Source organism: Xylocopa sonorina, chromosome 8 (genome assembly GCF_050948175.1).
Source record: "Xylocopa sonorina isolate GNS202 chromosome 8, iyXylSono1_principal, whole genome shotgun sequence".
NCBI lineage: Eukaryota > Metazoa > Arthropoda > Insecta > Hymenoptera > Apidae > Xylocopa > Xylocopa sonorina.
In genome coordinates this window covers 3,733,883-3,747,031 of record NC_135200.1, presented here as the reverse complement: position 1 = coordinate 3,747,031, position 13,149 = coordinate 3,733,883, and the positions used below count along the sequence as shown (strand labels likewise).

The window sequence follows — 13,149 nt, the reverse complement described above, 5'->3', positions numbered from 1 at the left end:
TGCTTAACTTACAAGGAACTGAACGATCCACTTTCGCGGGGTTTTGATCGGTTTGGCCAGTGTAGTTCAAGTAATATGGTAGATAATACGATTGGATGTAATTCCTCGCGTGTAGCCATAAAATATGCGCGTTAAATACCGAGCGAGGCAATAGGATCGCAAGGAAGGACTCGAAAAAGAGCTGACGGGCTGGCTTAACAGGATGAAAAACCAAAGGTCGAAAAATATACGCGCCGGTGTTCGCAATCCTGTTTTTTTGTTATTAAGTATGTCCGCGCGGATGTACGGAAGAATGTCATCTATAATGACATCAACGAAGCACCCAGTTGTGGGGGATATTCTTTATTCTCATGTGTTGTGTACGCTTTCATATCAACACGATCACGCACTCGTCGATCGTGAATACTAATTCTAGCAATACTGTAGACTATCATACATTATTTCCCTTTTTATTTAACACGCCCGGATCGTTCGCCGGGTGTTTGCTAATCAAAATTCAAGATTTGCGATCAAATCTTGACACTGTCGACCCTTCAGCAATCTAATCACTGCGTCTACGCTAATATTCGCGGGTTTAGCATGTACAATGATTTAGTCATCCGTATGTTAATTGTTGTATGCACTTAATGCGGTAAGACGATGTCTCGCGAGGGTGTCATTAAACGTGAAAAAGGAGAAAAAAAAGAAAAAAAAAGAGGGTGAAAACGTGGTGGGAGAGTGGAACGATCGATCGTGTTTTGTGTTCTTGTAAATCAGAGAGTGCCCTTTCGGTGTAAAGAGATGTTCCGAGGAGGTAATGGAATTGTCGTAGACATAGGTTGCGTCGAGTTTAAAGTGTGGCCGTAACGAGTAGGTTACTGTTTCCGTTTGTTAATGTCGATCATCGGTATTCGAGCAAGATACTTTCGAGAACGTGTGTATTGGCATATATTATTGCAAATTCAATATATTTGATATTCGAGTATGATAGGTGGTATGTTAATAATGCGATGTAATATACGGCAGAAAGTGTTAGCATGTGTGAAAGAGGCAAACATTGAAGTGTCGCGTCACGATGAAAGGAAGCAATCGATTTTCTCCGTAGAGAATTGTATTATAAAACGTGGTGAACATTTTATAGAGGAGAAAATCGTTTGCGGTTATTTAAATAGTCTCATGTACGACCGGTACGTGTTTATCTTCCAGCAGATGCTTTCAACGACATTCTGTACGTGGTATTTTTCTATTTGTTTAATTTATCGTGTCCCGAGTGTTGCTGTTTTTATATACCATACGCGTAGAACGGTTTCACTCAGAAATTACGAATCCCTCGCTAAACGACAATGCAATCCTAATGGTTTTAATTCGTTTCTTCACTGGATTACCGTCTACATTGTACCATTAGACTGACCAATCGCAAGTGTCTTCAAAATGTTTGAAAGAATTATCTTCTGATTATAAAATTACGTCACGTAAAAGTAACGAGCTCAATAGTGACACGAATTCTAAAACGAAGAAAGAAAAAAAAGGAAACAAATGTTTAGAAGAAGGAGAAAGAATTAACAAAGAAAGTGAGTTTGAGAAAGAGGGGGAGGGAATAATAGAGTGCGCGAGAGGAAAGATGGACATAGGGATGCGAGCGAGAATGGAGGAGAGAAAGGAGAGTGCATGTGTTTAGGTATTATGGCTGTATAATACGTGGTTTGTAATTGTACATATGAAGAGAAATCATTGGCAGCAATTTAAGCAGAATACAGATATCTATGTATAAAAAAAACAAAAAAAACGTAATAAGTACTAATACACACATCTCTATGTATGTGATAAGGTTTGTAATATTTAAGGGAGGCCGATAGATTGTATAACCTACTAGATCTCAGTATAAGTTACTAGGTAAAGACGTAACTAATTCGTAAGTAACACCAAAATCACTCCGCTGTATCAAAAACAAAAAAAAAAAATAATTTTTTATATAAGTTCCCACGGACGCACATCATCTCCAATGGCACATGAGTTTTAGTAGACTTATTACTGACTAACGATAGTAAGACATTAAGCTGGTTGTACATAAATAATAATGATGAAATGAAGAATAAATGGCTAAAAATAAAGAAATGCTTGATGTTGTTAAGTAAGAGAGAACGTTGTTTACTAGGCCAAGTTTGTTCGCACGTTTACCCCCTTTGACTTCCATTTGATCTGTACCATTATCATTCTATAGAAACCTTTTAATTTTCTCCTACGCTCGTCATGCAACCCATGTTATTCGAAGAATATAAATGAAAAAAAATGAAAGTTACGATCTTCCTACAGCGAATGCATCGTATATACCTAGAAACCTTTAGAAAAAATTTCAAACCTACATCCAATATATATTTTCTTAACGTATGGTTAATTTATTTTATTTTAAAATTGCCAACAAGAAGATGCTTCGTAGAACGAATTTTGTATTAAATTTCAGTGCTTTCTTTTAATGAACGGCAAACTCGGTAATGTGACATCAAACATGAGCGAACTGTTGTGTTTCACTCAACTCTCGATTTACTTAACAATATCAACTTGAAATATATTGTCTGTTCTCTTATTAATCCCTAAAAAATAAGAAAAGAGACGTTTATTACATATTTGAATTAATGTTACGATGGAAATGTGAATACAAAGTTACTGCAGGTTATTAATTTATAGGTATATATACAGAAATACCTTTCTTAGTCTATAATTTTGCATGTTACACATAAAGATATAAATATATAAATAAATAAATAAAAATATATATATATATAAATAGAGGAGGAAAGAAAGAGCGAGAGAATGAAATAGAATGAGAGTATTACATAGTCATTGATAGAAGAGATACTAATTGACATATTGTCTCATGTTTGACGTTTTCTCTTATGTGGCGGATCTATTAGAGTGGATAAGGAAATATCATTGTGTATACTATTAATACAGATAAAAAAAAAACGATGCATATTATACGTTATTATAATCTCTACAAATATGCTAATTATCGTAAGGTTTAATTATTAATAACTAATTGAAAGTAAGTGTGTGCTGGCAGTTTTTCATTACGACCTCGTCCTCAGAATAAATCGAGTGTAAAATTTTCAACATCGATTTAAGTGAAATGAAATAAAAACACTTCAAAACTGGTATTCAAGGCTGGCGTTCAACCCTGGAAAGCCAACTCCTTTCAATGGCCCTTATGAGCGACACAATTTTTAACTTCTTTCAATAACTACACGTTCTTCAAATTTAAGTGCTGTATTGCATTTATCAAACATACATTTCAATGTGTCTTACATAAAGCTAGTTGAGACATGGTATTGCCTTTTGAAACGATTAAATTCCATTAATCTGTAAGCTTGGGTGCGTATGAAACCACCCACGTCCTCAGGTTCGAAACCTCCTTGTATATCCATTGAAACTAGACTCGCGTTATATAAAGAAGCATTGCTATGCCGGCCAAGTACAGACACTAAAATTGTAAGGCAGTTAATTTTTATTTGAAAATTTCATTTTATAAATACTAACCGTTCCCTTTGTACAATTGCAATCGAACCATGCCAGTTACGTATTTCTGCGCGTGCAGTATGCTATTTCGCACAAAGTCACATTCAGGAGAGAACCAAAAACCTAGAAGACATTTTTCCTCGCGTTTAAATGTGCTTCTTCATTTTTAAATATTGTTCATATTAGATTAATTGCTGTTAGTTATTTTTACCATTGTAAACGTAGTCGGACATCTTGTCGGTCAAATAAGATTTTACCCTTGCGACTTCACGATCCAATATAAATACTTCCAAGTCTTGATGCGCTTCGTAAAGAATTTTGATTCCTGGCGATTCATAAATTCCTCTAGACTAAAATGTTAATGAAAATAATGTATAACAAATGTTGTGTGGACCTATCCAAAGTTCTTCTTTAATCATACATAAAATATATTTATACAAACAGAGACAGAAAAAGGGTTAAATCTTATTTTAATTACCTTCAAGCCAATGAAACGATTTTCAACGATATCAATGCGTCCTATTCCGTGTAGACCACCGACTTTGTTTAAATATTGCATTATTTTAAGTGGAGTAAAGAATATCTCATTGGTTTTTAAACTTTTCACACATGATGGATATCCATGTTCAAAACGGACTTCAATTTCTTCAGGTTCCACTGTAGAACTCAGTGGATCGTTGGTCATTTTATATATCTGTTTCGGTGCTACCGTGGCAGGATTCTCCAAGATCCCTGATTCATAGCTATTCATTCACGTATATAATATACATTCGTACGAATTCTCTTTTATTGACATATAACAATTTTAGTCATACCTAATGTGCAACAAATTTGCGTCAGTGCTCCATGGTTCTTTTGGTGTTGCTGAGACAGGGATATTGTTCTGTTGGGCATACTTTAAGAGATCCGGCCTCCCTGGAAATCTTGTATAAAACTCTCTCTCCCTCCAGGGTGCGAGTATCTAAATGATAATATTTATTAAGTAGATAAAATACGTATGAGAGGAACGTAGAATTACAGTGCAGTACCTGAATCTCAGGATTAAGGCTGTAACAACTTAACTCGAAGCGAACTTGATCGTTGCCTTTACCCGTAGCACCATGAGCGATCACGGATGCGTTTTCAGTTTTCGCAATTCTGATTAAACCTTCGCTGATACATGGCCGTGCGATCGCTGTACCCAACAAGTATCTACCTTCGTAAAGAAGTCCGCATGCGATTGCTGGCCAGACGAATGAAGAGAGAAAGCTGCCTCTCAGATCCTCTATCACGACCTCGTGCACGATTATTCGTAAATAAATACAAAAATCAGTCAGCACAATTAAATATTATCGTGAAAAATGTTAGCGGTAACTGGAAATATCGTGCTTGCTTCCAATTTACAACAGATATTTGTAAATTAACAAAAATTCTTTTTATTACCTTCACTGCTCCAATTTTTAACGCTTTCTCTTTAGCAGCGTCGAAATCCTCTTCTTGTCCAATGTTTGCCTGAATGAAACCTTTCACACATTATCTATTCTATGAAAAACCAATTATATTAAATGGTTTACCATATAGGCGATAACTTGATATCCTTTCTCCTTCAACCATAATAGTATGCACGATGTATCTAAACCACCGCTGTACGCTAAAACGATTTTATTTCCCGTTTCGGACATATTTCACAGTTCTGATGAAACATGTGGACTCAAACACAAGTGACAGAGCATTAGTGTTTCAGAACGTCTGTTGGATTTCGTTAGATATGTATAAAAGTCTGTCTCTTGACCCGTGATGAATGATAACCCGTGGACAGTTGTCATAATATTCAATGAGCTTATGCGTGGCGTATTATTATTGTTAAAGTCTTGTTTCTGGTCAACGTGGTACGGTGTACGTATAAAAAACGAACAAAATTGGAGCGAATTGTAGGCCTTTATAAGCAGAACATTTTGTTTAAACTACAATCTACATACATATATATCTATATAATATATTGTATAATAATCAATACCGTAAACTTTGTAATAATCTCGCCGCTAGCTAATCACAATATTAACGGATATCAATAATTAGTACGATCGTTAACAGACTAACTTCCACCGATTGTAAGCGATCTTTGATTGCCTCTTATGTGCAGCGGAAGTCTCAACATGTGTAAGTACTTATCATTACGGTAAAGATATTCACTTTGAATTAAACAGCTATAAGTCTTTAGTAATTGGACATTTTCATCAGTTTGCTACAAACGCGCGCTTTAAGATAAATTAAAAGCGGCATTTGTACTATACATTAATACACAATACATGCTACATAAATGTACTCGTTTAACAACAAACTGAGAATGTAACAAAATTGCAATAAATAACTAAATATACATCTATACCGTGCTATTGTACAATAAGGTATTTAAATATCTGTATCTTTAACGATATTTAAATATTTTATAACTATTTAAAAAATAAATATTAATCGTATGCTTTTCATGTTTTTACCAAATGATTTTTGTAACTGAAAATAATACGACCAAAGCATTATATGTCAGTATTATATACGATATTCTGTTTGCACGTGAATCGAAGAAGGAATACTGATTCCGCAAAGCGAAATTGAGTACTTAATCATCTTTACGATAGTATAACAATTGATAATTTTTCGAGCGGGAGATAACGAAATATTAATAACGAGAAATTTACACGAACATCGCGACTCTCCACTACGATACATCAAATTTCTCTGCCGAACATGTCGTTTATTATTAACAAAGGGCTAGCATGACATAGAATAACATACGACATCCGAGCTAGATCCTTCGAGAGCCTAAATTACCATTAAGCACCTCCGTGCGATTTACGTCAATATTGCCAACATGTTTAGTAGTTCCATATTAATTTTTTTATTCGCGCAGGCACTTAATATACCGGATATCTACTCTTTCTGGCGCCGTTTATCATCTCAGACAAACGATATCTATGATATGACATTTTCCAATGTTTCTTTTAATCAGTCGCTAACTAGCTACGCGACTTAAACAATTGACTTTGTGTGTGTTCCTTATTTTATAATATTTTCATCGTATATTCGAGATCATTCATAAAATTTCGTAGCTGATATTACTGACGGAGCCAAAGCTAATGGCATATTAGGAATGCGGGAATGTGTTTTTATTTTGCTTACAACACAGAAGATTCTTTATACGTGAAGTTTACTGAGATCTTCTAAGAAGGACTTCGGTGTAATTATATGCGATGAACCTGGTATAAAACAGTAAATTTTATATATTAAAATTAACTTAATTAAGTAACACTGTTTCTTGTAACAGAGACACGTACCAATTATGACTTCCCAATTTTTTATAGCATTTGTAACTTCATAGGCGCATCGTACTTCAGAAAAGCAGACACCGCCAACGACGAAAACGATTAATCGCGGCACATTCTTAATGGTCTGCGAACCTTTATCTTTATGCCAATGCCCGTATCTTGCACTGGAAACAAGATACAATATTACGTCATACAAATATTATCATACATTACTAAAAATATAAATAGATATATACTATAGCATTTACAATAGATTTTCAGTGCCACATAATGTAATTTGTAATTTGTTATTATACCTTGTCGGTGCGTGATATCCCGAACTAGCCGCACGTCCGGCCAAGAATGGGAAATGTTTGGAATCAAGTTTATCTTCAATAGCATCTTCCATAATATCTTTCATAACCGGCGTCCAACGACTCATTTGATACGTTTGTTCTGTAATTCTTTCTTTACGTTGTACAGTATACAATTTTTTGCGATTACCACTCTACAAATACAATAGGATACCGTGAAGTAACGGATACGTAATATATTTATAATCGATAAGATAAAATCCTTACATCTACAACAATGTTAAGACCAAGATTTGCCATGTTCACTATGGTTTGTTTATCGTCAGCAGATATTTGAGCGTGATGAACCAGACGATTTAGATTCTCATCAGAAATACCATTTTTACTAATAACGTATAACGCAATAATTCGTAATTTGTCTAAATGATGTACAGTCTGGTCAAGTAAAATTGGCGTAATATTTTTCATTTGATCTTTGATTCGTTCACCCTCAGCGTCTGTTCCCATTGCTAAATCCTTGTAAAATAATACACAACATGCGTTAAACCTTATAAATAAATTAATACGCGATAGTGGTTTTAAAAACAAATGTGTTGTACATACTTGTTCCACTTTGCACAGTTTATCTACATTTCCCTGATAACGTTTCATACAATCCTCAGCTAATTGTAAATGTGTCGCGTATTTGCTCAATTCCTTTTGGTATTGTGGCATTTTTTTAATCATTTGCGAAAGGTCCCTCATGCTCTGTTTGTCTCCTTGCGGCATTCTTTTCGATTCTGTGAATTTCTTTAAATTTTTGGTAACATTCCTAGAAGCGAACAATAGACATTCGTAAATCATACATCCGTAATTTTCGTTTGCAATTAATATTTAAATTATTTTTGACTTACTGTGAAACTACAGCAATATGCTGATGTCTAAGATCTACCCATAGATCATCATTTTCGTCCAATAATACTTCCTTTTGTACTCCCGCTGATGCTTCGAATCTGATGAAAGATTTCTAAGATTAAAATATCAGTTGAAATTAATGACGTACACTTATCGTTTCGTTTACCTGTAAACATCATTCTCGATGTCTAACAAATCATATGCCATAGCTTGAAGTGTCAATTCGTGTAATAACGGTGAAACACAGTCAAATCCTCTATCCAGTATAAGTAACTGAGAGCGTGCCTTCTCAGGTCCTTCACCCATTGTTGGTTCATCTGCTTTGTAAGCATCTAATTTCTGTTGAACCATGTGTGCGAGCTCAACATTTCGATCAAAGTCACTGTGGAAATAAATCATATTGTAAAGTTCAATTGTAACAAAAACTGTTAATGGGGAAACTAAAAGCATTATTATTTTAAGTACAATATAAACGTTATACCTGCGATATCTGACCGATGGATATTCTCCGAGAGTAGCACAAAGTGTGGCAATCTGTTCGGCTATTCTTTCCATATTGGCTGTTCTCAAGTTGGAGAAGGATGGATTATAAAAGCAAGCAAATGTTTCACTTGAGTCCAAGGAGAAGACCTGTTTAATTATGTACGTTTTAGCATTATCTTTATTCCGATTTATTACGTATTAAACTATTATAGTCTTACACTTGAAGCAATGTACTTCAGATAGCAAAAATACATACATACATACAGAAAAAGAAAAGTAATTAATAGAATAACAGTAAATAACAGAGGATAGAGAACGTACATGCTTTGAAAAAGAATAACTGAAGTCTGAAGGCGAAAGGAAAGACGAGAACATACATGTTAGGTAATTACAGAAGTCTTTCGCCTACGTTCCACCCCATTAAAATAAAGAACTGAAGAGTATAGAAAATTTCTGTTCACCGAAAAAAACTGAGAAAATCGGAAATAGCAACTATCGCGATTCCCAACTACTATTAGTAACTACGATTTTGCTTTTCTTTTGTTCGTCACCTGCGACTCGTAAGGCAGGAAAGCGATGTTGATCTCTTTCAAGGTTTTGATCTTTTTAGCGGCGAGAGACTTGCAGAGTTCATTGAACAGCTCCTCCGGACACACTGGTCGCGTGCAAGCATGAATGCATTCCGTCGTTAGTATACGTGCTTTATATGCGAAATAGGGAATGTATAGAAGATGAAGTTAGATAATTGTGTCAATATTTGTTGCGTTTGCTGGTCGAAAAAATCGAGAGGTGGTCTGGTGAGGCAAAATATCGTGTAAGGGTGTGGATAGATAAGGTGTATATAACGGATATCGAATGTCGATATGAGTTTGTTCATGTATAATATGAACGTGTGTCCGCCACCATGGAGAACGTACAGTTATTAGACATTTGGTTTCTCTGTTACAGTTTTCTTTGCTTTACCTGTTCCTCATACGGTATGAAAGCGATGTTGATCTCTTTTAGTGTCTTTATGCGTTTAGCTACCAGCGAATGGCACAATTCTTTGAACAATTCATCGGGACATGCTGTAAAGAGATATACTTAGAATTTCACGAGGATTACTGAAATCGAGTGTACCGGAATGCCCGTCCTCGTACAATTTCATTTCGATTTCCTGTTTGTCGAACGTGTACTTTGTGAAACAAGAACAAAATCGAAGATGAATGGATTTTCGTGTGTACGCGAGAAGTAATATGTATAGGTGGTCTCCGTATAACACGTAACTTTTATGCAGAGAATTCGACGTTCCTTTAATACGATCTTGATTCATTGCTTAATTTAGTATATTTTTAGTAATTTTAAAAGCGAAATAATGCAGTTTGTGCCATTTATAACTAAATCGAATTCTGTTTTTTGTACTAGTCTTCATGTAGTTTTGAAAGTTTCAGTACCGTGTTATACGGGGATTGTCCGTATAGACTATTGGGTGGAGTTAAAGCATCGTGATTCTTGATAGTAGTCTTTTATGATGATTGTCCACTGTGCTCCGAGAGGCACCAAATGCGACGTACCTTCTGTAAAATAAACATGGGCGACTTTGTAAGTAGTCCTAGTAGGATTACTGAAGTCCTCGATCAACTTCTGGACAGAGGGATTGCATGGTGTGATCAGATAGATCGCCTCCATGGTGGGTAACGGTTCTCGCTTCTTGTTAATGTCTTCGACCAAGGTGATGCCTTGAGCGCTGATATCGTGCATTTTGCAGCACGCCGACACCATCCGCATTGCCAGCTGATCGACCACCAAGATACGCCATTGTACACCACTTGTCCCCGTCTTCTTTTGTTTAATTACTTCATTCATAATCTCTGCAAAACAGGAAAGAATTGAATGGTGAAAAAGAACTATGGATATCTAAAATATTAGAGAAAATTATGGAGCGCTAGCCTCCTTACATATCATTTACAATAAACGTGTACTTCTCGCGTAGCTGTTCATTGCAAATTAATGGATAAGATTTTTTATTTAGTAACATTTGCGTATTTTAAATATTAATACTTTATATAATTATTAACATATTATTATTACTTTTTGATCGACATTTACATCATTCGTCGCATATTGAATATACATAGTAAGAGTACGACAAAAAAATTTTTTGGACACAAATCAACTATACTAGTTGTTAAATATAGATATATTTATAAGATTAGTGATGCTCTATTTGTTCACAATCATTGTATGAGTATATTTGGGTGAGGTAAAAATTAAAAGGGGAAACTTTTGGCGCTCTCAGCGTGTATTGATCGTTCTTATGGAGTAATGACGTCACCTAGACAGGATCGTATCTAAAGAATAAAGAGCCTTGGTTCGAACAGCGTATGAGAACGAAGAGATGTTTAGATTTTACGCCTAGATGATTATTCACGGAGACAAAGGCTTTGTTAATTAGGAAGTATAAGCGATTGAGATTTATCGGAATGCAGAATAAATGTTGGTATACCAATTACAGTATTTAACACAGTCGTATGAAAGATAAATATTCCAAGATTCCATATTACGTGTTAATTATTGCTATTGTTCGGTAAAAGGCACCGTAACGTTTGTGCGAAAAAAGACCATATTTTATCGAAAACATGCTAGAAAAAATAAGAATGATTTCATTTAAAGGCCATTTCAATAATTTTTACTAACATTCGTTTTATTTATAATCAATCGTACAGTTTTAATTAAATAACAGAGGATCAAGCAAAGTTATATGTCAACGATGCGCATTGTAAAATCGATGATGCACGTATGAGACAATAATTTATTTTTACTAATAATAAAAATTACTAATTTAACTTTGAATGACTACAACTGCACATTTACTAAGATAAAATATCAATAAAGTACGCTTTTACATCCGATGAGATAGGAAGATTGATAAACGTGCATGTACATTTTAACAATTTATGTTATTCCGCGCAATAATGTATGCGACTTTTCGTAAAGCATTTAAATGACGCGACTCGAAAATACAGATTTGACATTTCTATCTAGCAGCCGCTTCGTAAACGATGAAATCATCACAGCACATACGCCCCTTTGTAGGTTACGGACTTTGACAGTGGCTTCGCCGATATAATTTTCATATCAAATTAATCTACATCATTACATCGGTATTGAAATGCAAGCAAGTCTCTAAAGTTTGTTCATATCGCGAAAAATTATATTATTTTTTGTTACTCACTTTGACCGACTTGTGCTTTCAGCGCCATTTTGATGGAGACTGACTGTACGTTTGGTTAGTAGGTGGCGTTTTCGTACGAGGAAGAAGATAATTCTGAAATTATCTGGTAGTTCGCGATTATCTAACAGTAACGTTCCGGTCCGTGGCTGCTGGTGTATTTAATAGATAATTCCTTTTATTTGTAAATTTCTCCAAATCGATTACTTGCAGAAAATTAATTTGTTATTCATAAGTGAAGACTAGACGATACAAGAGGATAATCTCAAGTGGTTCAATGTAATTACGACGATGAACATTTTGTCAGTAAGCAAGAGAGATATGATTTATTAAGTGATGAATATTCTATATACGAATAATGTTAAAGTTTCTTGTGAAACCTTGTAAAAGTAATTAAATTCACAGTTACGTATCGTAAAAATAAAATCCTGCAGTAATATTTCGAGTCGTTTAAAAGATTTACGATAGCTTTAATAATAGATAGAATTGGAAAATAGTATTTTCAAAATTATAAACTAATATAAACTGTAACATCAAAATTTACTTGTTTAATATTAATTATTAGTATAGCTTCAAATGATATAATTAATACAGTTAAAGGATATAATCCTACTAACATTATAATTCATCAATTTTTAGAATAATCAAAATGGTGGCACGTCGTTTCATAGTTTCGATAGATCGAATCATAGAACGCTGATTTCGATAATCGAACAAGCGCTAACATCGAATCATTTGAAACCCTATGTTCAGTTTAATGCTGATTATTTGAAACGGTACGTGTTCTGCGCGTAAAGAGAGAATCAATTGTTCCGATCGGAAAAGTAATCGAAGCAGGCGAAATACTAATTATGCGTAAAAGAAATGCGGACAATAAGCGCACCACCTGAAAACGAGAGGGGCTGGCTGGAAAACAGCGGGAGAGGGAAGGAGAAAGAAGATCGGCTCAACGAGGACGTGAGAGGGTTTGTTCGGTTAGTTCGGATTTGTTCGCCGGTGTGCGTGGATCGTGTCGACGGTTTGCGCGCGCAACGCCAGACAGTGTGTACGGCCGCGTCCGTAGGAACGCGACACTTTGGCATTTCTCCGTTTACTTGCTCCGTGATTTCGTGTATCGGTCCGGTCTGCGCGCGTTCCCGTGCCGGGTTCAAAAAGTACGCCGGTTTATCTCGCGTCGCGTGAACGCACGGGAGAATGTGTGCCGCGGATATTGTTTAACAGTGATAACACGTCCTGATTACGGGCTGTTCCACTCGTTTTCTTATGTGACCAGTGCACTTGTGTGATACATCTTTGGTACTCGGTGTTCGGCTGCAACGGTCCACGATGAAACTGGAGTATCCCTGCCGGGTCGAGGGTTGGCTGAACGTCTGCGGTGAGTGAGACTGCTTTGTTTTTCTTTCTCTCTTTTTTACGTTAAACGTAGAATGTCTCGTATATGCGACGTTACGCGTCTTCCCGGTAAATAGAG

General features: G+C 35.5%; 2 protein-coding genes across 3 annotated transcripts; both read right to left on the bottom strand.

Moving 5' to 3' along the window:
• Nucleotides 1–474: 474 nt before the first annotated feature.
• On the bottom strand, nucleotides 475–5,264 carry Ass (argininosuccinate synthase). Its single transcript, XM_076899616.1, has 9 exons — nucleotides 5,046–5,264; nucleotides 4,915–4,983; nucleotides 4,521–4,766; nucleotides 4,308–4,453; nucleotides 3,971–4,235; nucleotides 3,704–3,842; nucleotides 3,514–3,615; nucleotides 3,283–3,457; nucleotides 475–1,484 (listed from the first exon to the last, which is right to left on the bottom strand). Exons 1-9 carry the CDS (start codon nucleotides 5,151–5,153, stop codon nucleotides 1,448–1,450), a joined length of 1,287 nt encoding a protein of 428 aa, XP_076755731.1. The 5' UTR covers nucleotides 5,154–5,264; the 3' UTR covers nucleotides 475–1,447.
• Nucleotides 5,265–5,390: 126 nt separating this feature from the next.
• Rop (Syntaxin-binding protein Rop) lies at nucleotides 5,391–11,723 on the bottom strand. 2 transcript variants are annotated; one of them, XM_076899607.1, is made up of 11 exons: nucleotides 11,682–11,723; nucleotides 10,021–10,317; nucleotides 9,431–9,534; nucleotides 8,466–8,614; nucleotides 8,151–8,366; nucleotides 7,984–8,082; nucleotides 7,694–7,901; nucleotides 7,358–7,606; nucleotides 7,094–7,284; nucleotides 6,807–6,961; nucleotides 5,391–6,728 (listed from the first exon to the last, which is right to left on the bottom strand). In XM_076899607.1, the coding sequence occupies exons 1-11, from the start codon at nucleotides 11,707–11,709 to the stop codon at nucleotides 6,667–6,669; spliced, it is 1,758 nt and encodes a 585-aa protein (XP_076755722.1). In that variant the 5' UTR covers nucleotides 11,710–11,723; the 3' UTR covers nucleotides 5,391–6,666. The 2 variants fall into 2 exon arrangements, with proteins under 2 accessions (XP_076755722.1, XP_076755721.1); XM_076899606.1 differs by lacking the exon at nucleotides 9,431–9,534 and adding an exon at nucleotides 9,019–9,122.
• Nucleotides 11,724–13,149: the final 1,426 nt, after the last annotated feature.

Excerpts from the sequence above, each read along its gene's own strand:
- Ass (XM_076899616.1), bottom strand. The coding sequence starts at position 5,153 with ATGTCCGAAACGGGAAATAAAATCGTTTTAGCGTACAGCGGTGGTTTA. Across the intron at positions 4,236-4,307 it reads GCAAATTTGTTGCACATTAG|CTATGAATCAGGGATCTTGG; the intron begins GTATGACTAAAA and ends GTGAATGAATAG. Across the intron at positions 3,843-3,970 it reads ATCGTTTCATTGGCTTGAAG|TCTAGAGGAATTTATGAATC; the intron begins GTAATTAAAATA and ends TTAACATTTTAG.
- Rop (XM_076899607.1), bottom strand. The coding sequence starts at position 11,709 with ATGGCGCTGAAAGCACAAGTCGGTCAAA. Across the intron at positions 7,285-7,357 it reads GTCTTAACATTGTTGTAGAT|AGTGGTAATCGCAAAAAATT; the intron begins GTAAGGATTTTA and ends TTGTATTTGTAG. Across the intron at positions 6,962-7,093 it reads GGATATCACGCACCGACAAG|TGCAAGATACGGGCATTGGC; the intron begins GTATAATAACAA and ends TCTTGTTTCCAG.